At 38.2% G+C, this 26,677-nt stretch overlaps 1 protein-coding gene across 1 annotated transcript in view; it reads left to right on the forward strand.

Moving 5' to 3' along the window:
* Window positions 1-19,727, forward strand: part of CNTN5 (contactin 5) — a 284,657-nt gene extending 264,930 nt beyond the window's left edge. The window contains exons 19-23 of the mRNA XM_009334878.1: window positions 6,001-6,110; window positions 14,996-15,182; window positions 15,639-15,751; window positions 17,152-17,320; window positions 19,624-19,727. Of these exons, the coding sequence (XP_009333153.1) occupies window positions 6,001-6,110; window positions 14,996-15,182; window positions 15,639-15,751; window positions 17,152-17,320; window positions 19,624-19,727 (683 nt within the window). The remainder of the gene's footprint in view (window positions 1-6,000; window positions 6,111-14,995; window positions 15,183-15,638; window positions 15,752-17,151; window positions 17,321-19,623) is intronic.
* Window positions 19,728-26,677: the final 6,950 nt, after the last annotated feature.

Raw genomic sequence — 26,677 nt, forward strand, 5'->3', positions numbered from 1 at the left:
GAAAAGTTACTGTAATTGCTAGTTGTCTCCACGAAATGGTATCCGTGGTACAGTAACAGCTTCATTACGAAGCTTACATACCACACTAATGTCAAGGTCAATGTTCTAAAAACAAACCTCACAAGCGAGACATCACCAATCACTGCAGACCACAGCAAACTGCAAAAACCAACACCAATCTTTAACATGTACAGCAAAAGAAAGAGCACGATGCAGATTGTACAAATCAATATCGAGAACAGAGAAACCAACATTGTGACCCACCACTATTAACAGATATAAGTCCTTTAATATGTTCTGGTTAAACTGTTATTATCTCAAACCCTTCGTGCCCCACGTTGGGCGCCAAAACCGCCGACCGGTTTAGGTTTGCTTATCAATTTTGTTCCCATCCTAAATCCAAAACACAGCACTGTACCAGCTACTAGGAAGGAAATTAACTCTATCCCTGCCGGAACCAGGACACATCTTTGTTTTAGCAAATAAAACACACCATCCTTGAAGCCAACTGGCCAAAAAGAGTTCAATTCTGCACATTTGAACACTGTCATTCTCCAGACTGTGGCTGCATCCATACACCTCCTGGGAACCATCCCTGGCCAGGCACCAGCATATTCCTGGCCATATTTTGGGGCAGCACTAATTGGCCAGAGTCAATACTTCACCACAGATCATGCTAACTATTTCATGCTATGGACAACTGTGTATCCATGCTCAGGCTGGTGCCTCGTCTCCCTGTCCCTGTGTAGTTCACAAGTATAGACACAGCCTATCAGCACAAGAATAAATACGAATTAGAATACATGTAGTACAGGAATACATGTAGTATAGAAATAGGTGAGAATATAAAAGGAAATAGAAACAAGCTTCTGGGAGAAAGAGGGAACCCAATTGGTTTCAAGATAAGTTAGGTCTTTTATAAAGTGGTTTTTTTTTAATTATTGCCACAATGGGAGATACAGAATCAGTTCTGTTAGTTTCAGTATTTATCTTCTCCTTCAGGCACCTGACAAAATTATCTTCACAAAAATTTAAAATTCTATAGTTTTGATAAACGGTGTGGTGAATACTACTAAAAACTTCTAGATATGAAAAAGTGAGCCCTGAGCAGTACAAAGTAAAACCTGAAGACTCTCAGTCTTGCTGCTTAAAACCTCCCGAGGGACCCCAGATGCACTTCTGTAATACATACAAGATGTAATGATACTGCACAGAGCTTTTGTTCTTGTCTTGTATGGGTTTGTACTAGTTCATTGAGCCAATGGAGAATCAAAGCTCTCAATTATCTGAAAGGCAAAGGGCCATATAACAGCCTTTGCAATTCTGTTCCTTCATAACTTTAAGAAGTTTTGCATCAGGCGGATGATGTGACATCACAGATCACACAGTGACAAGACACTGAAGAGTGAAGGATTGTTTTGGTTAGGCCCATCTCCCGTTGTTTTTCACCCTGAGCCCTTATTTAGACAAACAAATAAATTACCTTTTCCTTTTCATTTAGCGGAAATAATATGCAATCACATACTTTTAAATACAGACTCCATGTCTTTAATTAAAATCTTACATCCATGAAGTGAAGTCCTGTGGTTCATTTCATAGCTAAGGCTGAGCTCCTTGGTGTTTAGGTGAACCTGAAAATTAATAAATCAGTATATTAGCTGTAAACTACAGTGGTTTATTTCCTGTTTCTGCCAGCTGATCCATCTGGATTAGATCCTGTAAAAATTCAGCTAGAGCTGTCTCCGCTAATTTTTTTAAGAACGAAATCACAATCCTGACGTGTAAGAGTTTATTAAGCATTCCTTTGATTAATGTCACTAGCCCCCGTAGGAAGTCAGATGTACAATCAATATAATAGACACATCCGCTCCTCATGTGCTGAGGATAACTCTGGCTGCCATGTCACTGGATGGAAATGAACCATTTATATTGATGAAGATGGCAATGCTCCTCTGAACTTTTAATCTAACAAAACCTGAATTTTATCAGTCCACTTGTCCAGCTTCTATTCACATGCCAAGGTGAGGGAGCCACGTGTAGGTAATGTGTAGGTAAAGCCTTCATGGAATAAGGCAGCTCCTTACTCCATTGTGTAATAAATCCAGGTTATTCCATGGAGAAGGGAGAGCTGCAGCAGGGTGTATACCATGAACAAGTGTGCAGGAGAGCAGCATTGCAGGAGTAGGCTTCATAAGCTCTACCTGACAAGTAAGGGTATTTCACCATTAAATAAGAGGTCCAGGGCAGAGGTCAGCACTGCAGGCCTGATCACTGCTTCACTGCTAGCTCGTTTCCTCACCCTTCTAATTTTTCTCTGTTTTAAAGTCCTCTGCAAAGACACTGGTCAGAGAGAAGGTGAAAGTAGAAAGGATTTGAGGAAAAGTGAGAAGTTGGAGGGCCTGTCCAGGAAACAATCAGTCATCTCATTTTTGGTGTTTTGGAAATCAGACATCTTTTCCCTTTCTAGCACAAGATTCTGGAGAAAGTCTTATGCTGCAGGCAGCCATGCCACCACAAATCTGGTGGAGTCCCCAAACCAGGGACACACAACAAACAGGCTGAGAGGTGGAGCAGAGCATAATGTCTCTTGGTTTTTCTCAGGAATGGAAACAGTTTACTGGAGGTCCCCTGATTTGGAAGATACTCCCTGTGGCTACTTCCAGCAAGGGAGAAAATGCTACCACTTTCTTTACCTACAGGTTGACACAAGAGGGACTACTCATTATCTTCCTTCTGATTGATAGATTTGTGGATTTTTCCACAGAAAGGAATTATTGCAGTCATGGGTCCTGGCTGAAGTCCCAAAACCTCAGCTATGAGGAACTGCCTGGAGTCATAATGCAATTACCCAGGCTGAGGTTCTCAGCTTCAAATGAGAGCTCAGATTTTGAATTAGGGAGTGTGTGAAAAACCTTTCTGGAGTCAAATTGAGAAGTGAATGGATATTAAGTGATTGGATGAGGAGTCCTGACTGAGGCTCTGTTCCACAGGAGAGTTAAAACAACGTAAACATGAAAAGGCCCTTGAACGTGTTTTTCAAGTTAGATCATATGGAAATCTTTAAGGATTAATATTTCAGAAAAACAGATCAGTTTACGGTCATAAATAGGGAGAACACAATGAGGGCTAGTAACTCTTCTTTCTCTTACATGCCAGTATCAAAATTCAAGACTCCCTCTCTGAACATCAGATCAATGCAATTAGTGTAATTCCTTGTCCTGCTTTATTACAGCCATCCCAAAGACCTACAGGTTGAACATGTTTCCTTAAAGTCTGATTGCAGCACGTGGAAAGACAATGTTTCATGGACAGTGCACACATTTTTTTGAGAAGTTGCCATGCTGCATCTTTAATTCAATCAGGGAATATTAAAGGGACCATTAAAGATGTTGGCCTTTTTTTTTTATTTCAATCAATATGACCTCAGGCAGACACCAATAGGTTTAACATAATGCCAGGATATTAAGAAAAGAATATGATTATAACATCAGTGACCATTATAGAAAAACCTAATGAACCTGTCAAACTTATCATTAGTTTTAGACACACAGAATAAAGCATGACATTGGAGTGAGCCACAGACTGTATTATATCACCAGAAATTATATGGTACTCATCTTATCTGAATCAATAAAAAATGCTATTTAGTCTCCATAAACTTTCAGACAGTCATAATATACCTTATTCCTAAATATATAATATCTGCTCTTTTGCTGAACACTTACATTCTCAATGTCTAATATCAGTGAAATTACAGTGAATAATTTCTGGATATGTAAGAAATGCATTTTCTTCACATAAAAGTATCCAAACTATTTCTACTCCATTTGTTGAAAACAATTTTTAAAAATATCAGAAAATATTCTGTGTTTCTATTCTGAGCAATATATAAACCACCCCTAGTGAATGCAATGAAGAGAAAATGATTTCTACATTTATAGAAAGTGTAAGGGATGCCAACCAACATTTTGCGTACATCTCAAATTATTTATCCCACTACAATCTTTTCTGACAACAAGGTAATTGCTTCAATAATACAAAACCTAGAAAATAGCTTTTGCCACACAAATCTTAGTAGTACCTAAGATAGAATGCAGGATGTAACTATTGAACAGAAAATCATATTATAAGGAATATATTTCTTCCTAGCACAATTCTTTCAGTATTGAATTCAGAAGATCATTTCACTTATTTCTGGAGATTTTTTTTTCATTCTTCATTACCTGAAAAGTTATATATATACTTTATACTTATTAGTGACACTCATTGTTGGTGAACACCATTTTGCATTACATCAGAAATGCTTTTTTTCTTTAGAAGTAAATAAAAAAGAAGATCAAAAAGAGCTGCAAACATTAAAAATCTGACATCAAAAAGGATGAAAAATTTGTACAAGCCATGTCAGAGAAAAAGTGTAGGGCAGCAGTGCCAGAACAATGCCTGCAATATGATCAGAGAAAGGAGGGTAGCTAATGAGTCAAGGCTGATATTAGGCATCTTACTAAGGCAGTTTGATCGCTGAGAAAAATGTATCATTTTAACTTAGACTGTTCCATAAAGAAACTCTTTTTCTGTAACGCTGTTAAATGAGCCCCAGAAAAACATCTTTTAGAAAGCTCTTCGATGTGCCTCCTTATAACATAAAAGCCAGGACCTCTGCCTGCCCTTGAAGAGCAGATCAACACATTAGAAATGTAATGAGGAACATTAGGCCAAGGAAGAAATCACAGGTTCTGCGACTGCGGGGGAATGTGAATTCACCTTTTTGCTGAGCAAGTGAACTACACCAGCATGGTGGAGAAATGCCAGTACTGTGTGCTTCGCCGTCTATATTCAAGGCTTGTCTCCACAGCTTGTCTTAAGCAAATTTTCAGTAATATTTAGGTAATAAAGCAAAATTTCCAAAAGATTCCATTACAAACTCATGTCTCAGTTTGATATGTGACTATTTTTGGACACCCTTCACTCCCAATGCACTAACTGGTGATACAAATTGGTGGTATGCTTAATGGCCTGTCATGGCAGATTTCTATGTACGTTTGCCCAGATTACTTCCCAACCACTGAAAGAAGCTGGACCTCTGTAAAGTGTTCAATGATATGAAAGTGCAAAGTAAAACATGCCTGTGGTAACACTGTTGGGCAAGTGTGATATGTAAAGCATCCTGCAGCCCTAAGACTCCAGTGTGCACCCTGGCCATACCCTAGCAGCACTGAAGGACACCTGGCCTGGCTGGAGGGCAGGGAGGATCCTCTGTTCCAGATAACCAGGAGGTCAGGACTGCAGAGTCTCCTATGAATAGCATGGAGATAGAAACATGGACGTAGGGCCAATGGTAACAACACAGGTAATGAGAGGGACAATTCCTAGGTCTTAATGCCTTCTTTAGAGAAGTGTGCATCCCAGGCCTAAAACAGTAAATGCTTCACAGCAGAGAGAAGATGGCATGCCGCAAACACTGGTGCCTGTGACTTCAGAACATAATAACATAGTCCTAAAAATTTCTTTTACATAGCATTTCACTGCAGCTCTGGGTATCTACTTACTCAGTATAACCCCGGAGCAGGACTGACTGAGCACCCTAGCAAGGTACCGCTCATCCTGAGCTGACAGAATGGCACTAAAAAGCCAGGAAGAGAATGAATGCTCCATTTACTGCTGAAGTTCAGCTCATCAATGGCTGTGAAAGGGGTGCATGGAGGAGGGGGGACATTTACAAATATTAAAGTTTTTTTTAAAAAATCATAGACAAGAGATTCTGTCAGTTTGCTGTGCCCGTCATCAGTGATGAGATATTGATGTAGCATGACACAAATAAAAAAATACAATAATAATAATCTCTTCATCTTGTTCAGCTTTTCGTGTTCCCCATAAGTGTCATTCCATCTTGTGAGTATTAAAGCAGAATAAAGGAAGTAAATGACAGTTTCAGATGGAGTGTTTTTGATAAATACAAGCTGTTACAGTGGAGGTTTATTGTTTCAATTTTTCTTAATACAGAACCCACTGCTGCTCCCATCGATGTCAAAGCTACGAGTTTGTCTGTATCAGAGATTCTTGTTGCGTGGAAACATATTAAAGAAAGTCTAGGAAGACCACAGGGATTTGAGGTATGAACACAGAATATCATAATGAGAAGTCTTGTTGCTTTTGCTAGCATTGCATTCTGTTAACATGTGCAGTATTGAAACTTCAATAAAAATTATGCTCAGTTTAGCATACATATGACTAGTTGTAGAACAACGGTCACAGCTGTAGCACTGGAACATCTTTTATTTATTTGTGCTTGAAAACTGTTCAACACCAGTTCTTATAACATCTCTTTGACACTTCAAAAAGAGCTGAAAGAACTGCAAGTGACCCAGCATGTCTCTTTCACAGGCTGGGGAAGATTAGGTATTGACTGTTTCCAGCCCTAAGTGACCAGTTCAGACTTGTTATTTACTGAGAGCAATCAACGCAGAGAAAGGAAAGAGTCTCTGCCATCCATGTGCTCTCATCCCGCAGTGGCCGGGGGACATCTGCTGGGCAGATCATAAAAGGCAGGATCTCAGAAGGGGAAGCAGCAGCCACACCGTCCACAAATAAAGCTCTGTTTAGAGACAGCCCTTCCTGACTTGGGAAAGAGAACCAGCCCTGGCAACGGACCTTCTTGCATTTTTGGATCCAGTTGTAGCTTTGGATCCAGTTTACAACCCAGACCTCCAGGAACAGATCAGACCTAGGACCAAACCTATCCTTTGGGGCCACCATGACCCATCCTGGCCTTGTGGTTCGGCTATGCTGTTCCTCATGAAATAGCTCAGCTAGACTCAATTTACTGATTTTGGGGTGCAGGTTATTTGGCCTGCTTTAGTCCTTTGGAGAGTGCTGACTCTTTCCTGATTCTCTACAGTAACAGTGAAAAGAGGGTAAGCATGTAGATCTGAGGCAGATACCAGTGATATGGATGTCTAAAGACATCTTGTGACCTACTAGCACGGAGTGTCTCCCTGGCAGCATGTCCGGACAAGACCTGGGGGCTGGTGACCGTCACTGATGGCCTTAGGAAGGAAACGTAAGTGCCCAGGCAGCACCAGAGCCACCACACTCTCCAGCACAGCCTCAGGCTGGATGGCCTTGACCAAGACAGCATGCTTACCCCACAGCTTAGGCACAGTCAGTTAATATTTTTTTACCTATTTTGCTCTAGCTTCTTGATACCTAGATACTCCCGTATTGCTCTCCAGCGCAGTCCAAGCAGGCTGTGACTATCATGTGTCTCCTCAGGTCTCTCATTTGTCCGGGTCTCTTTCCCATATACATCTCCATGCTGAACTCTACAAACTCTCTTGTACTTTATCCCCACTTCTTCCTTACATTAAACATGTTTTTACCTCTTTGCACATGGCTTACTTCATGCAACAAAAGTGATATCTAACCACTTTACCTTTAGAACTGCTATATATAAACAGAACAAAACCGTGTCTGATAGAAATTACATTCACCTTGCAAATGCTATCCCTCTCCACATTGAAGTGTTCTACTTGCTACTAACCTTTGTCTTCAATTTCCAGGCCAGTCTTTTATCCTCTGAAATAATTTACTCACTGCACCCTGTCTTTTTCTCTTCAGAAAGGTGGTTGTTTTGTTACACCCTCTCAGATATCTTGACATCTTTTAAATTATACCTACTATTTTTACTCTTATCCTCATTCCGTCTATCACATTGATTCTCAAAATGTACTATTAACTTTGTTTTACAAATATTTAAAATAAAAAATAGGTTTTCTTTCTAAAAGTGAAAATGATTTCTCTAGAAACTTATTCTTTCATAACTTGAATGTATTTTGCATTTACCTACTTGTCACATAACACTTCCCTTAGCTCTACAGATGTGTCCCAGTGTGAGGTGGTTGTTACAGGTAGGATAGTGGGCTTTCTTCATATCAGAGGTGGTCTTCCTGTCTTGGAAAGTGTTTATACCCTCAGAGTTCAGCATACTCTGGCCCCAACTGTAATACTCACCTGCTCTACTTCTTTCATGAACTTCTTAGGAATGAATTTGGAAATTGTTATTGATACAGCAGGGCCTGTAAGTAACCTTACAGTAAGGTTAACATTGAACCTTATTAATAATTTAGCTCCTCACTGTGCTGTACACCTATTTTAGGATTTTACTGTGAAGATTACAGAGTAAATATTTCAAGTTAGGGACCTGCAGTTGACAGAACAAAAAACTGAAATATAAAAATAAAAATACTTCACTGCTCCTTTCTACCATGTCCCATGAGGGAATTAGAGGAGCCTTCTTAGGTATTGCTTTTATCTGGGGAGAGGAGGATGCTTTTTCTCCCCCACACCCCCCCACTTTTCCCTCTTTGTTCATTTAGCCAGAATTTCTCTGCCTGCTTTCTTATAGACAAATCTTTCGGGGATTGGCTTGCTCTTTCCTGTCCTCATTCCCAGGAAGTATTAAGATCAGAGCAGCCCTTACTCAATAAACAGAAGAGTAAATGCTGCTCTCCTGCATGATTGAGCAGGACAGAACGCAATCCGAGGACGATATTGCTAGATCTTTTCAGTGCCGTTTTTTGGGAAGGATTTTGTCAAAAAGGAGATAATGACTTATAGGATCGGTATAGTGAGTCAGTACATTACAATATTCACTTAGGAACACTAAGTCCACACTATCAGCCCAATTTTGCTAACATACTGACAGTTTCTCTTTAAAGCATCCCCTCAGTGCAAAAAGGAAGGACTCTGTATAGCAAGACACTGGGGCTAAACTCCCCCCAAAAAAACCAAAAGTATGGATTAGCTTTATGCTTTCCATATGATTCACTTTCTTCAACTTCTGTGAACACTATTGTAATTTAAAAACTGATTTTGAAAGTTTTATCATATGTCGTAGTGCAGAACATAGCCTGTAATACTCCTTTAATCCACAAATAGCAAATATATAGAGAAATCCAGTGACATTGATAAAAAGATTAATGATTTATCTTTTTTTTAACAATTTTTTCCTAATGTAAAATTATTGTGGACCACAAGTAAAATGTTGCTTTCAATTCAAATTGAATGCAAAATAATCTGACTAGCCACTCTGTTTTCATGTCTCAATTTGTATTCTGCCCGCGGTCACTGCAGCAGTGGCAACCACCTACACGGTGTTTACATTTCCTGGCCTTTTAGCAAAAGCATTATTAAAGAGAAGGGGGGGGGGGGGTTTTTTTTTTTTTGCTTGGGCTCTAATCAACAAAAGTGACAGAATATTTACTACATATGGACAAGTTTGCAGTGACCCAGTTTCACTCCTGCCCTGTTTGCACTTTGTACTAAGGAGTGATGAAAGGCAAAGTAACTTGTCCAATTTCACATTGTCATCCTTGAAAGGCAATGTTAACTGTTATGTCACATGAGTTTTATGCAAGGTTTGCTGTACTCATTTGCATCTTCCAAAGCACATATTATTCCTGACTTCAGTTCAGATTTGTCAGCTGTCCGCCCGACCTTACTAAATATATGTCAGCTACACTCTGATAAAGTAGAAGTAGCTTGAAAATTTTGTCAGAATGGTAAAAAAATATAGTGTGTTGTTCATACTTATTGTTTAGAATCCGTAACCTGAAGGTTATGAAATCTATTTCAGCCCTAGGCATTATTTTCTTTGTCACTCACTACTGGTAGGGAAGGGAAAGAATTATTGGCTGGAAGAACAGATATATTTTTTTTTCTTTTTTCTTTTCCAGAAAAACAATGCTAATACTTAAGTATAGATCACAAAGCTCATGTCTTTTTCACTGGAATTCCCCCAAGAGACAGGAGCTTGACTAACTTAATCAAAAGATCAACTTGCAACAACAAAAAAAAAAGTATAAAAAATAGAAAACCTTGAATGCCATTTTCAGAGAGGATTACTTGACATAATAACTTTTTTATGTCATATACTGTTTTTTCAAAGAGAAATATTCAAGAGTTTTTGCTATTTCTTGGATATATTTTATCTGTGTTTACAGTGGAACAGAAAATTACGTCTACAAGGTACTGGAATGTGGGGTTTTCTGAATTCAGTGAAGCATACCTTGAAGTAATTTAGAAAGAATATATGGATGTTTCTACCAGAAGCTGGTAAAGCAAGATGGAAAAAAGAGGAATTGGTGTTTTACCAGCCTGAATACCAATTTACTAGACTTCACTTTTGGAATGAATGAATTTTTCCAAACACAAAATTAGCAATTGGATAGTTTTATATGACTCAATTTTGCCTACGAAGTTATTCATATGCTAATTCAAACCCCTCTAAAATCCTGAAGACTATAAGCAGGATTTTATAGCACAGCAGTACTACTGTTTTTCAAGTCCTTAAGGTATGGATTGCACTCGATCTCTCATGAGGGCCTCAAGAGAGCCATACCCTTTGCAATGTCTGTATCATGAATAGTTTGTTACAAGACTACTAGCTTTCTATATTACCTAAAATCAGAAGCCTATATAATTATTGAGTTTTCATAAGAAAATAAGACTAGATATTTTACGATAGTCCTCAAGGTTGAGATACATTATCAGTCTTCATTCCATGTGCATGCAGGACTATGTGGGAGAAGAGAGTACCTGAGAAAAGAGGAGGAGGATGCAAGCTACTCCAGAGAAGACCCCAGATCCTAGGAGTACTGAACAGTGTTTTCTTTCTTCTTTTCAGTCAGCAGTTGTTTTGGTGAGAGGGAAGGAACTGAGGTTGATTGACCTTTTTGCAGGAACCTCTCATCTTGTTCTGAAAGACAGTCACACCAATATCTTGAGGTGATACAAAAAGCAGCAGCAGATCATACAAAAAGCACCTCTTCTGTCCTAAGTGCTTGGTTATACTGTTGCAGTTGTGCCAGCGCTAACATTTGCATGACTGCAATGTGTCAGTTTAAGGGGCTGATAGGTGTTCTGATAATGATAATTAAAACAGTTTTTATGAAATCTGAATCACTTTTTTAGGGCTAGCAGCAGTTCTTTCAGCTCACCGCTCTTTCTCTCCTAGCACTTTCTGTACTCTGATATCTCTTCAAGTTCCTTTTCAGTTATATCAGTACTGTTGATGTTGGTAAAGACTCCAGAAGAGAGTGCAGAAAAGTTTGTCTGTTTGTCCACTTCCATTCATCCTACCTAATTTGGGCTCTTACATGAAATGCCTAATTTGTAGCTTTAATTCTCTGTGGTCAACAGAAAGAGTATCCAGACAATAACTCTGACTGCTGAATTTAGAGAAGAGGGCCTGCAACTAGATAACATGAATTTATACCAAAGTGCTATTATGCATACCCTATGTCATGGTTTAACCTCAGTTGGCAACTAAGCACCACGCAGCCGCTCGCTCACTCCCCCTCAGTGGGATGGGGGAGAGAATTGGAAGGGTGAAAAGTGAGAAAACTCGTGGGTTGAGATAAGGACAGTTTAATAGGTAAAGCAAAAGCCGTGCACGCAAGCAAAGCAAAACAAGGAAATCATTTACTACTTCCCATGGGCAGGCAGGTGTTCAGCCATCCCCAGGAAAACAGGGCTCCATCACGCGTAACGGTTACTTGGGAAGACAAACGCCATCACTCCAAACGTCCCCCCCCTTCCTTCTTCTTCCCCAGCTTTATATACCGAGCATGACGTCACATGGTATGGAATATCCCATTGGCCAGTTTGGGTCAGCTGTCCTGGCTGTGTCCCCTCCCAGCTTCTTGTGCACCTCCAGCCTTCTCAGTTGGTAGAGCACAAGAAACTGAAAAGTCCTTGACTAGTGTAAGCACTACCTAGCAACAACTAAAACATCGGTGCCTTATCAACTTTGTTCCCATCCTAAATCCAAAACACAACACTGTACCAGCTCCTAGGAAGGAAATTAACTCTACCCCTGCCGAAACCAGGACACCCTAGAAACCAATTTGGAAAAAAGAGTGATATTATCTAAGATACCTTTTAACATGAAACTTCAAGGAAGTAGTCTGTAAGTATTAGAGATAGAAAAATTTTAGATGGAAACATACTTTTAATGTGATGGTTTACTTTTAACAATTGCTTAACCCATGATCAGGACAAAGCAGCTTGTATATGCGTGCATCTCTTCTATTCAGTTGTTTAAATATCATTATTGCTTTCGCTCCAGCTCAGAGATGGGTTAATTTTAAATCTCACAAACAATAATGCATTAAACAAACCAAATGCTTCCCCCCCCTTTTTCTTTCATTTTTAAAATATAGGCTTCTCTTTTGTGATTTATGCTTCATGCTATATCAATATTCAAAGTTATCGTTAATGAAAACTTACTCTAAGTGTGGTAAATCCCTTCTGAGCACTATAAATTAAGGTTACAGAAAATAGCAAGATTTTAAAAAAAACCAAACACATAAAAGTGTAAATAAACAAACCCTCTGTTTTAAGAAATATGTCCAGCACTTTTAAACATTAGTAGTATCTTCATTTCGGTTCAAATTGATGTAAGTTCCCCTATTATTGACCTCAGTCAACAATCACTGGAGTTCTTTTTTTTTTATAACCACTTTTTCCTTTAGTTCATTTGGCCATCAAGACATGGATATGTGCATTAAGAAAGAAAGAGAAAAGCGTATTTTGAGATCAAAGTCCAAACGCACCTGGTAAAACTTTAAGGGGAATTTTAAAAGCAGGGACCAAACACTTAAGGGCTTTGAACTACAGGACAAACTGAAATAGAAGCACTGCCAAATTGGATTTAACACTTTTGCTGCTTAATACAGTGCATTAATTCCCACAAGAATACCCCTTTGCCAACAGAGAACACCTTTGTCATGTGGTGCACCAGAACTGGTAGGGAACATGCCATAGTTATTTTTGCAGACTTAATGTGCAAAATATAATTCGTATCCAAACTGATAATGCCATATAAGCACTGGTGGAGATCATTTCCAAACACATGAAAAATATCAAAAGGGCTGAGTTATGCTCCTAGCTTTCTTCCACACTCATCAGGTTTTAATATCTTTGTAGTCCTAACACCATTATTCGGAAAATCAGGTTTTCACAACTTCTTTATACTAAAAAAAAGCTTCAGTGCAAAAGCTGGGGGCTATCTACTGTCTTGTACATTGCATTCACGAGACGTGGTGTGCCCTGTGAATAAACTACCACAATGAGACCTATTGAGCTACTTATAATTTTGCTTCTGGCTTCCTAGAACCAGGATTTCACTACTACAGTTGCATTTCCACCCCTGCTACTGTGCACCTGTGTAACATTGGGCAAGTCACTTTTCATTTCTGATCATTTCCCTGTTGGATCCTCAGCAGACTTCACTAACTGGATGATAGGGTCTCCAGGACGTGCTGCCTCTCACTACTTGTTTGTACAGTGCTTAATACTATGTGGCTCTCATCACTGTAGTGTCAAGTTTGTAAAGATGCATTGCAAGTAAAATGAAAGGAATCTAACTGCCCAAGAGATAATAAGCATTGGAGGTTCAATCCCAGTGTGTGAACAAAAGGTTGTTGATTCTTTTTTCTTTCCAAGGAAGATGTGACTAGGTGTTACTTCAGATACCAAGAGGGTTGGTCAAGCATTCAGCTAGCAAAATACCTCAGTGAATCACACTTACTTCAACAAGTGGTGACTACAGCTAGATTTGCTATCTGAGCTGTAATTAACATAAGAATTAAAGCAACAGCATTTTAACATGAGATAATGCAGGCACACAAAAAAGATATTTACATGAATGTTACAATTGAAAGAGTAAACTTTAACTTGGCACAAACTGATATATCCTCAATCAAAGTTAACAGAGCCACTTTACTCAAGTGAAGATATGACCTCAAATGTATATTTTTGCAGCCAGGTCTTTCTAGATTTTTTTTTTTTTAATGGCAGTCCTAGTGCAATTATAAAAGGTCAGCATTGTACTCATTGGTCTTATTTTCCTATGAACCCTGGGTTTTTTGGTTCACCATTTTCTGGGATACATGCACAAGAGTGCTGTATCATCCATGACCTTTTTCTCAGAGGAAAAGTTAGCCAGATATAATATGAATAACTTATTATGAAATAACCAACTTCACAGAAAAGGTCAAAATGTGGAATAAATCCAAGTAGGTCTCAGCATGAATAATGGTAAGCTGAATATAGGTCTTTGAATGGCACATTAGTGACATCTCCTGTTAGGGAAAATAGGGCCCCATGAGAATTACCTTACTTGTGTAGGTCACCTAGATACATTAAAAAAAGACAGTACTGCCTTTTTCCAGTTATGCCCTGCAAATACTTGATCCCTGAGGAAAGACACTAGCCAAATTCCTAGCTCAGCTCTATAACCTCTTTGAGATTATGATAAACTCAGTGCAGATATATGGATTAAGAACCACCAAAGATCATTTAGGTTTTTTTATGTCTGAAAAGGAAGGGCATAAACATACTATCAAAATTGCATTTACCAGAAACCTGTTTATATCCAAGAACTAAAACTGAATCCATTTCCTTCTTTTTCTTCAGATAAGATTTTTCAAATGAATGAAAGATTTCCTTTGGTGTTCTGTCATTTGCTATTCATTACACTGATAAGAAATCTCATGGCTCTGAGTTGCACAGGGCCAGGAAGGGAATATTGCTCACAACACTTCTTAACTGATCCGGTCAGAGCTTTCCAGGATGAAGGTAGATATTCTGGTGACGTACCAGAGGATGAGCTCTCCTTGAATTCTCTGAAATTGACTTCTGCCAATGTTCATCCTTTGCTATTCCGTCTTGTAGTTACATCTTCTTGTGCCAGTACGCAGCAATTCAACATGCTTCAGGTGATACCGTGATATTCTGAGTCTCACCATTTTGGAGAAGTGAGCGTTGTTTGGCTCTGAGGTTAGGCTGCAAATCACATGTGTTCAAAAGGGCTTGATGATCAGACAAAAGGCAGAAATGGCAAAAAGACCGTCCACAGGATAACAAGTATGAGCATCTGGAAGCATGAGCTTCCCAGATGCCTATATCAATCCTTCATTTGGTCACTTGTTTGCAGGTTGGTTACTGGAAGGACATGGAGCAGGAAGAAGCAGCAGAAAAGGTCAAAACTGAGGGAAATGAGTCATCCATCCTCCTGACAGGATTAGAAGGAAACACATTATATCACCTAACGGTGAGGGCATACAACGCTGCAGGGTATGGACCACCTAGCACTGCTGTGCGTGCAGCAACCAAGAAGTCTCGTAAGTGATCTCAGTACCTATGCTCAAAGGGAGAAGTCAGGGAGCAACCTCTGCCCTCTTGGGTTTTCCTTTAATGAGAGTGTATAATAATCAGGAATCATGTATAGTTTTGATTCATGGCTTTGCTTTGATATTTAGACACGAATTCATATGACTTTGCATTCATAACAAAGGTTATCTTCCTAGAAAACAAGGCATTTTTGACAAAGAAGGGACAGAAAAGAATTCAAGTTCATAATTTCTGTGGAGTTCATGGGGTGGGCTGAGTAAATACACCACAATCTATTAAATGACAATTCTGGTGCAAAAAAAAAAATCTTTTAAAATTCCAGCTAGATTTGGGAGCCTGCTAACACAACCAGTTGTAAATATAATAGAAGATTGAAATACTTTTCTTTGGATTTTAAAGAAACTACCTATAAACTGTATTTATATACATGTTATTTTTCCCCTCAGCTCCCAGCCAAGCACCAAGCAATATTATGTGGATACAGGATGGCTCTCATGTGTCTCTTGGGTGGGAGCCAGTCAGACCTCTAGCTAATGAATCTGATGTAATGGGATACAAGGTCAGTGCATCCCCTTCCTTGCTCACCTTTCTCTCTTCCAAATGACTACTCCTCTTCCCTGTTGGCTTTTTCCCTTTCTTGTTTTTCTGTGTACATAGAGTACGCTACACAAACTGTCTGCAATCAGTTTTCACCATGAAAAGCAATAAATAAAATTGACAAGAGCAAAATGTCCCGACATTTTCTATGTTGTGATTTTCACCTACTGATTATAAACTGAGTAAGCTCTATCTGAGGGGATCAGTTCATCGAATCTGACTCAGAAGTCGCTATTAGTAAGACCAGCCTGCAATGAAATTCCTACTAACACTTCAATTTAACTGTGTTTGCAGTAAGATTTAAGAGAAATGCAGAAGAATGAGGCATCTTAAAATATTAAGACAAAATATTAATTAATATTTTCATGGAGCAGAAGCACAAATACTTGGATTTGTTTTGTGATCATGTTGGTGGTGTTCAATAATCAGTGACAGTAACATCTGGCATTTAAAGTTTTAAAGAGTAAAAACCAGATTAACTCTTAAATAACAAGTCATAAAAAGCAGTGGAATTCACTGCAATTTTTTAAATCAAAACAGAATGCTTTCAATGTTTTTGCAGAGGCGTGGTGTTTTTTCTTTTTTAAGCATATATACAATAATTTCTATAGACTACAATCTGATATTCCCTCTGATACCTCAGGAAATACCACCAAGAAAGTGTAAAATGTTTCAAATAAACCAGAAACTGCTCTAACCTTTATCAGAATAGCTGAGATTCTGAAAAAAGTTCAGTTGACTACTTTGCTTTTTTACACCTCTCTGACCTTTTCAATTTTGTCTGGGAACAGAAACTTACGCAGAAGTACCAAAAAGGCAGCTATGTACTCACTTATTTCCTCCTACGCTCCATAAGCTTGTACTGAGTTTCACAGGAGATGCAGGGACAGATCTGAGCTATTCTCAGTTGACTTAGCCAGCTAAAGTAAACACACTAAGGACAGTATTTAGGGCATTTTCTTTACATTTGAAGATGGGTTCTTGAGCCAAAAATGTGACTATCTACATAAATTTGGGGATAAGAATTTGAATCAAATGGAACCCAGAATGCATTTAGAAGAAAGTTTGGAGAACAAATTGTGTAACACCTAATGCTGGAGCAGGCAAATGCTATATCTTCTCTCTGGATCGTAATCAATGTCCTTTCACATTCATTAATTGCTAATATACTTTGCTATTAATGTTTTGAAGCCATTAGGGGGAAGGGAGAGTAAAAGCAGATGACTGCTCAAATGTAATGTCAAGAAATCCTTAATGAAAGCATGAAACAGTTAAACTTTCAGTGACTGTGTTATCTACACAAAATGTCTGGTATATAACTTGAATGACCACTATGACCACTATCTACTTTATTGACCATAGGTATTATTTAGGCAAGAAGGCCAGAGCAACAGTCAAGTTATAGAAACACAGAAAACCTCTGCAGTGGTACTTCTTCCTGATGTTGGCGTCTACATCATTGAGGTCTGTGCAGTCAGCGAAGGAGGGGATGGGACTGCAAGTCCCCAGATCAGAGTTCCATCTTTTTCAGGTAAGGTTACACTTATATTTGGAAGAGTGGTGATTATAGCAGTACTCATTAACTCTATTATTCTCTACTTGAAACAAATGTTCTCACAATTCTCTAGCTATTAGATAAAATCATTAATCAGAGTCTTCATTTCTGTGCTGAAGAAAAGGTATCTAGTGCAATTTGAGATGTTCAAGAGTATCTGAGGCATCCATGTGGGGCTGATAAATAAAACAGAGCATTTACAGGAAAACTCTCCCTTTCTAGGATAACATCTGGAAACCTAACTGAGCTGTAGATGTCTACACATGCATTAGGTTTCTCAAACAGCATTATAGTCAGCTGAGATGTAATCCATACAGACCAACAGTGGAGCCTAGACAGCAATTCAGCTGATCTTCTCAATTTAAATATTCAGACATAGGCACATAAGGACACCTGAGCTGTCCTAAGGTATCCCAAATACCTGCACAGAGCTGGCAGCTATGATGCGGGACTTAGAAGATACGCACATCATTCTGGACCACCAGCCAGAGGTGTACTACCTAACACAGCTAAAATGGCATGCATTTAGGTAGCTGAACCCTCTGTATGTGCCTGCTTTAGAATAAGTGGAATTAGTCTATAAGTTCCATTGACTCCCTTGAGTAGATATTACTTTATTAAATGATTAATGTATTACAGCATTAAAGTATTATCCTGAAATAAATTATGATGTCTAGCTTCTATTTCCTCAGTTACTGCAATATGTTGAAAGAATTTAAAGTATCAATATTACACAGTTAAGAAAGGGATGGAAGAATTAGTGGCAAGAACAACCAGAAAAATAACAGTCTCTTGCCTAAACACAACGAGGCATCTTAATTGTAACTTTCTGCTAACACTTTAAAATTCTACTAAACATCACTTTTTAGTCCTTAAGGAGTACTATCCAAAAGGTGTGAGCCTGAAACTTCAATCTAGACCTAAAATTTCAGCTCTAATCTAGTCACAAACTACAGTGCTATCATCAGAATGCAGAAGACAGCAAGCCCTACTCCATGGAATATTTGTTTCATGTATCTTTTGAGCCATAACTCTAGGCCACAAAATCTTTCATTCCCTCTAACTTGATATTTTTGATTAAACTACACACAACAGATCAGTTCCACTGAGGAAGAGTGTGGTCCAAAGAAACCCAATCTGGTTCCCTTCCCATCCTGTGATCTGTTACCACTGCCAGACCATAGCAGATTTCCCCTTAGGACAGCTTTTTAAGGGACTGCTGTGATCTAAAAACATCATTGGACTACTGGGCAAAAGACCACTTTTTCCTCTGGACAAACATCAAGATCATTCTTTGTTTCAGGAAGAACATTTGTGACTGTGACCCAGGGCATCTTCTGCAACACAATTCTTTTTGAGGATGTCCTGGTTTCAGCTGGGATAGAGTTAATTTTCATCCTAGTAGCTGACATAGTGCTGTGTTTTGGATTTAGGATGAGAACAATGTTGATAACACACCGATGTTTCAGTTGCTGCTAAGCAGTGCTTACACTAGTCAAGGACTTTTCAGCTTCCCATGCTCTACCGACTGAGAAGGCTGGAGGTGCACAAGAAGCTGGGAGGTGGCACAGCCAGGACAGCTGACCCCAACAGACCAAAGGGATATTCCATACCATGTGACGTCATGCTCAGCATATAAGCTGGGGGCAGTTGGCCGTGGGGCAGCGGTTGCTGCTCAGGGACTGGCTGGGCATCAGTCAGCAGGCAGTGAGCGGTTGCATCACTTCTTGGGGTTTTTTTCCCTTCCTGGGTTTTATTCCACTCTCTCTCTCTCTCTGTTTTACTTTCCATTACAATTTATTATTGTTGTTGTTGTTCTTATTCTTAGTATGATTTTATTATTTCAAGTATTAAACTGTTCTTATCTCAACCCATGAGTTTTCTTACTTTTGCTCTTCCAATTCTCTCCCCCATCCCACTGTGAGGGGGAGGGTGAGTGGGCAGCTGTGTGGTTCTTAGTTGCTGACTGGGGTTAAACCATGACAGAGGATTAAGGCATAAAACCACATACCCTTTTGGAATTTCCTATTCATTTGCAGACTGAATATGAGGATTCAGCATGTGAGTTTCTGTAGATATCATCATAAACTCCCCAATTTCCTCATGTCTGTGTAGGGAGCCTATTTTGCGATTGCAGTTCTCACAAGGTAATCCATTGCCTAAAAGTTAGGCTTTTGCTGAGTGTAACAGAATACAAGTTTTGGGCAAAATGTAGTACCTAAATGTACTAAGAACTGTTTGCATCATTTGTTCCTTAATTACTTTGTTTTTCATTTCAGGAGGGAAAGTAACAAGTGCTCAATCCACCTTACATGTGCTGTCCACTTCCTCATCCTCTGTAACATTGCTTTTGGCACTGATGGTTCCTTCAACCTCATGGTGAAGACTGAAGACTTTGTTGTTGTTGTTATTTGTTTGCTTTAGCTTGATGACACCAAGGGATGGAGTTTTATGTCCGTGGAGAAACTGGAAACACAAGCTAATGCTTAAAGACCCGTAGAAATGCCTGTGGTGCACTTAGAGGAGTGTTGGAGACATGGTCAATAATCCATCAGGTTTCTTTCACTTCATTTTTTGTAAAAGTCCTCTGGGGAGGGGACACTTCTTGGCCCAAAAATATGCAGATTGTATGTAATAAACTTTTGTAAGGAAACGTAATTTCTGTCAAATGTACTTCACTTTTTTAATATGTTTGATTTTGGTGACCCCAGTCATGTATCATTAGGTGTTTAAACAGTGGTGTCTAGTACAGTACATCTGTTTGGTTTGGAAAAAAATTCTTTTTTAAATATAGAACAAAGTCTGATATAGCTTTGTCAAATACTTTTCTTGCATCCCCTATGGCTAGCTGTTCCAACCGACAAGAGAGAAAAATACAGTTTAGATACACAGCCCACTGCAAAAGTACAGAGAATTTGTTCTGAAAATGTATGAATATGTATTTAATTAGCAAAAAGAATTGTCGATACAATATTAGACAGCACACTCAGAAAGTGACAAAAAGGAGCAGAAGAGAAGCCATTTATTTTATCATAAGGTAAACTGAAAATGATTAAACACAAACTTAAAAAGAAACAAGTTTGTTTTTCTTCAAATACCACATGATTTAATGTCAAATGAATCAAATATTTATTTTCAATAGCAAATAAAAAATCAATTCCTAATGCATATGACAATGAAAACTCCACTGGGTATTTAAACATGATATACATTAGGCTGCTAAGTGGACAAATAAAGCAAAGCAAGGAGATAAACCTACTTTTTCCAACCACTTCTCAGTTGTAACTTTTTTTCCCTCTGGGTCCATTTTTTAGTAACATTCTGTGCTTTATATATTTGGTAATCAAGTTGAAGTATATATGAAAGCATATTATGGAGAGAATATTAACATTTTTTGGAATGTAACCATTCACATATATACAGACTCCAGTAGGATATATTTTGCGGAATGCTGTGTCTGAAAAAAAATACTTGGATAAGTACTACTGAGCATCATTTCAGTTATTTAGCTAATTGGCTCTATTTCTATAGCTCACTAGAGATTTTTCTTGTAGGGACTGTGTGCTATCCGTTTTAATCCCCACTTTTTGCTGAAACAAAAAATTTTTCACTCAATAGACAATTTGGACAACTTTTCTATACTGGAAGGCCTTTCCGCATATTGGCACCTGAATCAAAATTATCCCCAGTGTATATGGTGTGTGTGTTTGTACAATTATGGTGTGCACGGTGTTATGAGGGAGGGTGTTTTACTACTATGTGTTTAGGGATCGCGCCTAGGATGAACATTCCCTTGCCTGGGAAAAATCAAGTCAAAAGAGTTTAACAAGCAAGTCCTAATAGCATATTTCTTCTAGCTGTCCATCCCTCTAAAAGTTTTGATGCAAATCTATTTTGGTTGATGGGTTCTGGGTATAAATGCTATTATTTTGCCAGCTCACTAACAAAATAATACTTGGCATTTAGCTAGTACACTCGAACAGCGCCCTTTCTTAGCAACTTTAAAATAGTAGCCAAGAAAACACAACACAGAGCAAGTGCTTGGTAGGTAAAGAGCTGACTGACAACCCTTTTTTTTTTTTTCTTTTGAATATTTTATCTGTAAAATTTTTCAGAGATGGTTCAACTCAAATCTTTATTACCCACTAATATTTTAAACAATTTTCTAAAAAATAGGTTTTAAATTTACTTAGTCACAATGTTGCTAGGAAAACAAAGGCAGGATAGCTTGCTGAGCATAGACTGTAAATACACACGGAAGGAGACCTTCCATATCTCTGCTTCTGGAAAAGCCTTTGAGATCAAAGAAAGAAAGGTGGAATATACTTTGCTGATAGAGCAAACTCATAGAAAATAACTAGCTGCTCTCATTTATAAAACAGCAGCATTGCTACTGTGCAGAGAACTTGCATTAGCAAACCATCATTTTTCAAAAGGTTGAAATAAACAAGAATAAAGTGATGAACCAAAAAGGAAAATGGCTATTTTATAAATTAGTTAAGCATAATTTCCTCTATTTTTTATACAGCTGCTTGCCAATGCAGTTTATTTCAGAGTACAAAAAGGCTACAGTCACTGCTTGGTGGCGTTTTGGTCAAACAACTTTCTGAATACAATAGATGGCTGTGCTTTATAAGAATGAAAGTCTGATAAGGAGATAGAGCTGCATCTAGTTATATCTCGCTCTGTAGTGTCAAGATACAGATAGAAATACTAAACATACCATCAGGTAATGTAGTTGTATTGCAGGGATAAAAAGGGATATGTTTTATATTCAACATGAACAGAATATGTATTTTGCTTCTTAAATATATTAATAAACATGTTTTAAATGTTTAAGTACCTATGTATTACCTATTTGTTACTTTGTAGAAGATGTTTCCTTATCATGACATACTATTTTTTAGTTGCAATGGAGAGCTCTTTCCTTTTTCTTGTAAAAGATTGTAATAGTGCAGTCTAGCGTCACTGAGGAGACTGTATTTTTGTATAATGCCACAAGACCTGTTTGGAAAAAAATAATTAGAAAGAAACTTTGTTTTGCAGACCAAAAGAAAGATACTGTCATGGCCCATATCAAATTGTTAGATATATTGTATACAATCTGTATATATGCTATATATAATGGTATATACAATGTGGAAGACACAGTAATATAATAGTTCCTGTGTACTGTTCTTGTAACATTAGATCTTTTTAATAAATAATTCTCTTTTTATTGACTTTTATCTTATCTCCTGTCAGCTCCTGAATTGTATTCATAGAAGACAGGGTGACACAAACATTTTGGATTCCAACAGCAACAACCTTTTAATTACATGACTTTCAAGAAGAAAATTATGAATCTGCAATAATGAATGTGGACAATACAACCATTAAAATCAAATAATTTTTTGTCATCTTTCTAATTTCACATATGTGTTGGTTTCCCTGGGTAGATATTGCTTTTATAATTAAATAACGGAAAGGTGCAAGATGGTTGGAACTCTCAACATGAAACTACACCTAACAAAAATTGCAAAATAAGTCTGCAAATTAGTTTCAGAGATAAAAGCTCTCCGCATTTTAAAAAAAGAATCATGAAAAGAAGTGCTTTGTAAGGAAGCCACCAAGGGCAATCCTCTGTATACTGAATTATATATAGTTTCTGGGACTGCTCTGGCACGTATAACATTCTTTCAGGTGTCACCGATACCCCATGGCCATGCAGGCACAAAAGCACAGCGTGGCTATTTCATATTCAGTTGAAAAGTTTAGTTGCTTTGCCTTACACTTGAAATACTTTGTGCAATAAATCACAACAAAAAAGCTTTCAAAAATATAAATGCCCTTTTGGAGAAAAAAATGTAATAATCGATGACCCAATTATAGCAAATATTTTTCTTTTTTCATAGTTTTATTTGAGTTTTTAATAATCCCCAATCACTTCTTTATGAAATGCATATTTATAGTGGTAAATGACTTCGCAACACAGTACGAAGTCAAAAAGCCCATTTTGGAAATAAAAATTGATTGCCACAGTCACCATTTGAACTGACACTTCAGTTACAAGATGGGTATGGCTTAAATAGCATATTATATCAGGACTTCCATTAAATTAGTTATGAATGTCACAGAAAACTGTAATGACCTGGTTTTGCTGACATGGAAAACTGTGTATATTGAAAATCTATGTCCTATCAGAACTTCTACCAAACTGCAACCCACTCTTGCCCTTTTATGGCCATCATCCCAGTTCCTCTGAAGATGAAAGACATTTTCCTTCTTAATTACTTCCTATGCTTTTGAGCAAAACAATGTCAGAGCTATGACACTGAAAGTCCTTCAGCACAAGAGATCTGCAGCACCTTGAACCTTGCTGTGACAGCATATTGCCAAACATAGTCTGTTTGCTCAAGGCATAGCTACTCCCACAACCCCTCCCTCCACCAAGAAAATATTTACCTTCATGAATTACTATGAAGTGGTAAGGAATTTCTATTCTTAAATGGCTGCTGAACTCTTTCTTACTTCTAGTCAGAGTAGAGCTGTTAAGATACTGTAAACATCTAAAAAAGGTGAGAAAAATATGGCACAAAAAAGCCCCCAAATCCAGTAGGGCTTCTTGTATAGACCAGCAAACAAGCCAAATCCAAAATGAAACTATGTGACTCACATAACGCTCTGCATCCAGATGATATGGGGAGGTGGGAGGTCCATCCCCATGCACCCCCACCTTAATTTGTTGAATGTCAGTAGAGTAGGATCTGTAGTGCCATAACAACTTTCCACAAGGCTTTTGGCAAGATGCTATAGAGAAGGAACGCCAGTCAGGAAAAGGGAGCAACAGCTTTCTGTCTGTTTTGTGGTTGATACTGCGAGTTTTACAGAGTTCAGAAGTAAGGCGAGAGACATCTGACCACCTTATATCTTCTTTGGACACCTAAATCTCAAAATCATGATGATACTAAGACCTTCCAGGTAATTAAATGGCAGATAATGTTGAAGCACTCTAGAAGGACTGCGCAAAACTGAGTGAGGGAGGAAAAAGGCAGCAAGTATGTTTCAATCCAATAAATCTGAGGTGAAGAAAATCTAAACTGTGCTTACTTCATGCTGAGTGTGGAACTGAGAGGTGAAACTCAGGAAAGAGGACTTGGAGTTATCTCAGAAGGAGTCAGAAATTTATGGCTCACCATATAGCAGCTGCTGAAATGCAGTAAAAGTTGTGTATCATCAGGAAGGTTACTGAGAGCAAGATGAAATAACATTTTTCTGCAAAACAAAACTTTGGTTTTATCACAGTACTGGTACTGTGTGCACTTGAGGTCTCTACATCTCAAAAAGGACATAATACAGATATTGAAGCGAAAGACAACTAAAACGATCAAGGGTACCATCTAGAACATCTGCCTTCTGGGGAGAGGCTAAAAGGACCAGGACTCCTCAGTTTGGAGACAAATGGTTAACGGATAAGAAGATACCACACCCCAACTTTCTCTCCCGTTGTTCTCTCATGTGCAATGGACAAAGCACTTCAAAGGTCTGTGAAAGTTAAAGATTCTACTTTATCTCTCCAATGAATATTGAACTATTCACACAAAAAGCTCCAATATTGAAAAGATGCTATATCAGAAAACCCCCTATTCCCAGGGCCAGAGCAATCAAACCTACTCCCAGACACATGATACAAGTCAGAAAAAAAAGGTGTTTGAGATCTGTGAAATCCTCAGCTGGATCTTTAAATCATTTGTGGTAGACAAAAGAAAAAACATGTCTGCCTTTGTTCTACAAAGGGACACTCACAAACATGCATGGGAAACCTGTGAACGTACCCAGGATAATGAAACCACCCCTCCCACATGGACATAAAATATAGGAGCTGAAACTGGATCTCCAGAATCAAAGTCCAGCATTTCCACCACTGATTGTCTTTAAATCCTTATTGTTATTGTTTTAATTATTACTGTTTAGGTTGTAACCTCATGGTAGTGCTTGCAGGTCATCTTTGTTACCTGCTAATAACTAATCAACTAAAGACTGTAAAAGAATGAACACAAAACTTTACTAAGGATCTTCCTATCCCTGCACTGTCTCTTAAGTTAGACACAGAGCCTGGGAGAGTTTTAGGTAAGACAGCAGAGCAAAAGCAAATGTCTGTTCTTACTCTTTTACAAGTAACAACATCACATGTACTGCCAGACCATCAGAGAATGGGGGAAGTGAAAATGCAGAATTTTTACTTTCTCTGTTATGCTGAATACACTAAGTGGAATGATTTTGGTATAATGTAGAAAAATTGCCTGATTGATGTAGGTTATAATTTTAAAACTTAGTTTTCTGCTTCTGAGTACACACATACTCACTAATTAACTTGAACAGCAGTTTATAAGACCAGTTTTGACTCTGCACATTTAATGAACAAAATCCAATCAACCACCCTGTTAGCGTAAATGGAAAATACATGGCTGCAAGAATGATAAATAACCGATTGCCATAGTGATTAGCATAACGTGCCTCCTGGGAAGCTATTTGGCATTCAGCTCTCACTAGCACTTTTTAAGGATTGATACAAGTCTTGGTGTGCTTTGCATTGGACATGCAGTTTATTTAAATAGGAAGACATCTTTCTAGATCTGATGACTGACATTTTAATTTTAAACTTTTACATTTCTGTTTATAAGAAAATGAATCATTTTTTTCAAACTGTTGTGGGTGTTTTCACATAAAACGTATGTTTGGCTCATTCCATCAGAAAAACCCCAGATTTATTTTTAGTGGTCCCAGATGCTCCAAGCGTTATAGCTGAGCTAAGCTAGCCTCAGTAAAGCTGTTGCTGAATCACAGTTAAGCAACCTAGTGACTTTGGAGGCTGTGTGCTCCACTCTGGAAGTTTTTAGAGCCATTGTATACTTCAACTAACTGGGCTGTAGAGACATCCAGAAATTACACACATCAGATGATCTCCTGGATTAAAAAAATGGATGATATTTTGAATATATCTGAGATAATTTGAAATGCTACTAACAGAGCACAGAATATCTACATTTGAAAAATGGGCAATTCAGCTACTCTTTTTAGTTCCTTAGCTTCAGTTCCAATTAGGACTGTGCTTTAGTATATTGGTCCATATTTGTAACATATTACTTCATCAATATCTGAGAAAATCCCTGCCAGATACAAAATAAATCTAAGAAAGCTTGTGTTTCCTTTTTGCTAGTTGGTGGAGACATGGCTGTTATTTTATTGATCACATCCATTGGGATCTGACGATGTCCATCTTGCCATTTTATTCCTAAAAATTGGATCTCCTGTGCAGGTCCCTTGACCTTACTTTGTTTTATCGCAAAACCG

Source organism: Pygoscelis adeliae, unplaced genomic scaffold, assembly GCF_000699105.1.
Source record: "Pygoscelis adeliae isolate BGI_AS28 unplaced genomic scaffold, ASM69910v1 Scaffold141, whole genome shotgun sequence".
Lineage (NCBI taxonomy): Eukaryota > Metazoa > Chordata > Aves > Sphenisciformes > Spheniscidae > Pygoscelis > Pygoscelis adeliae.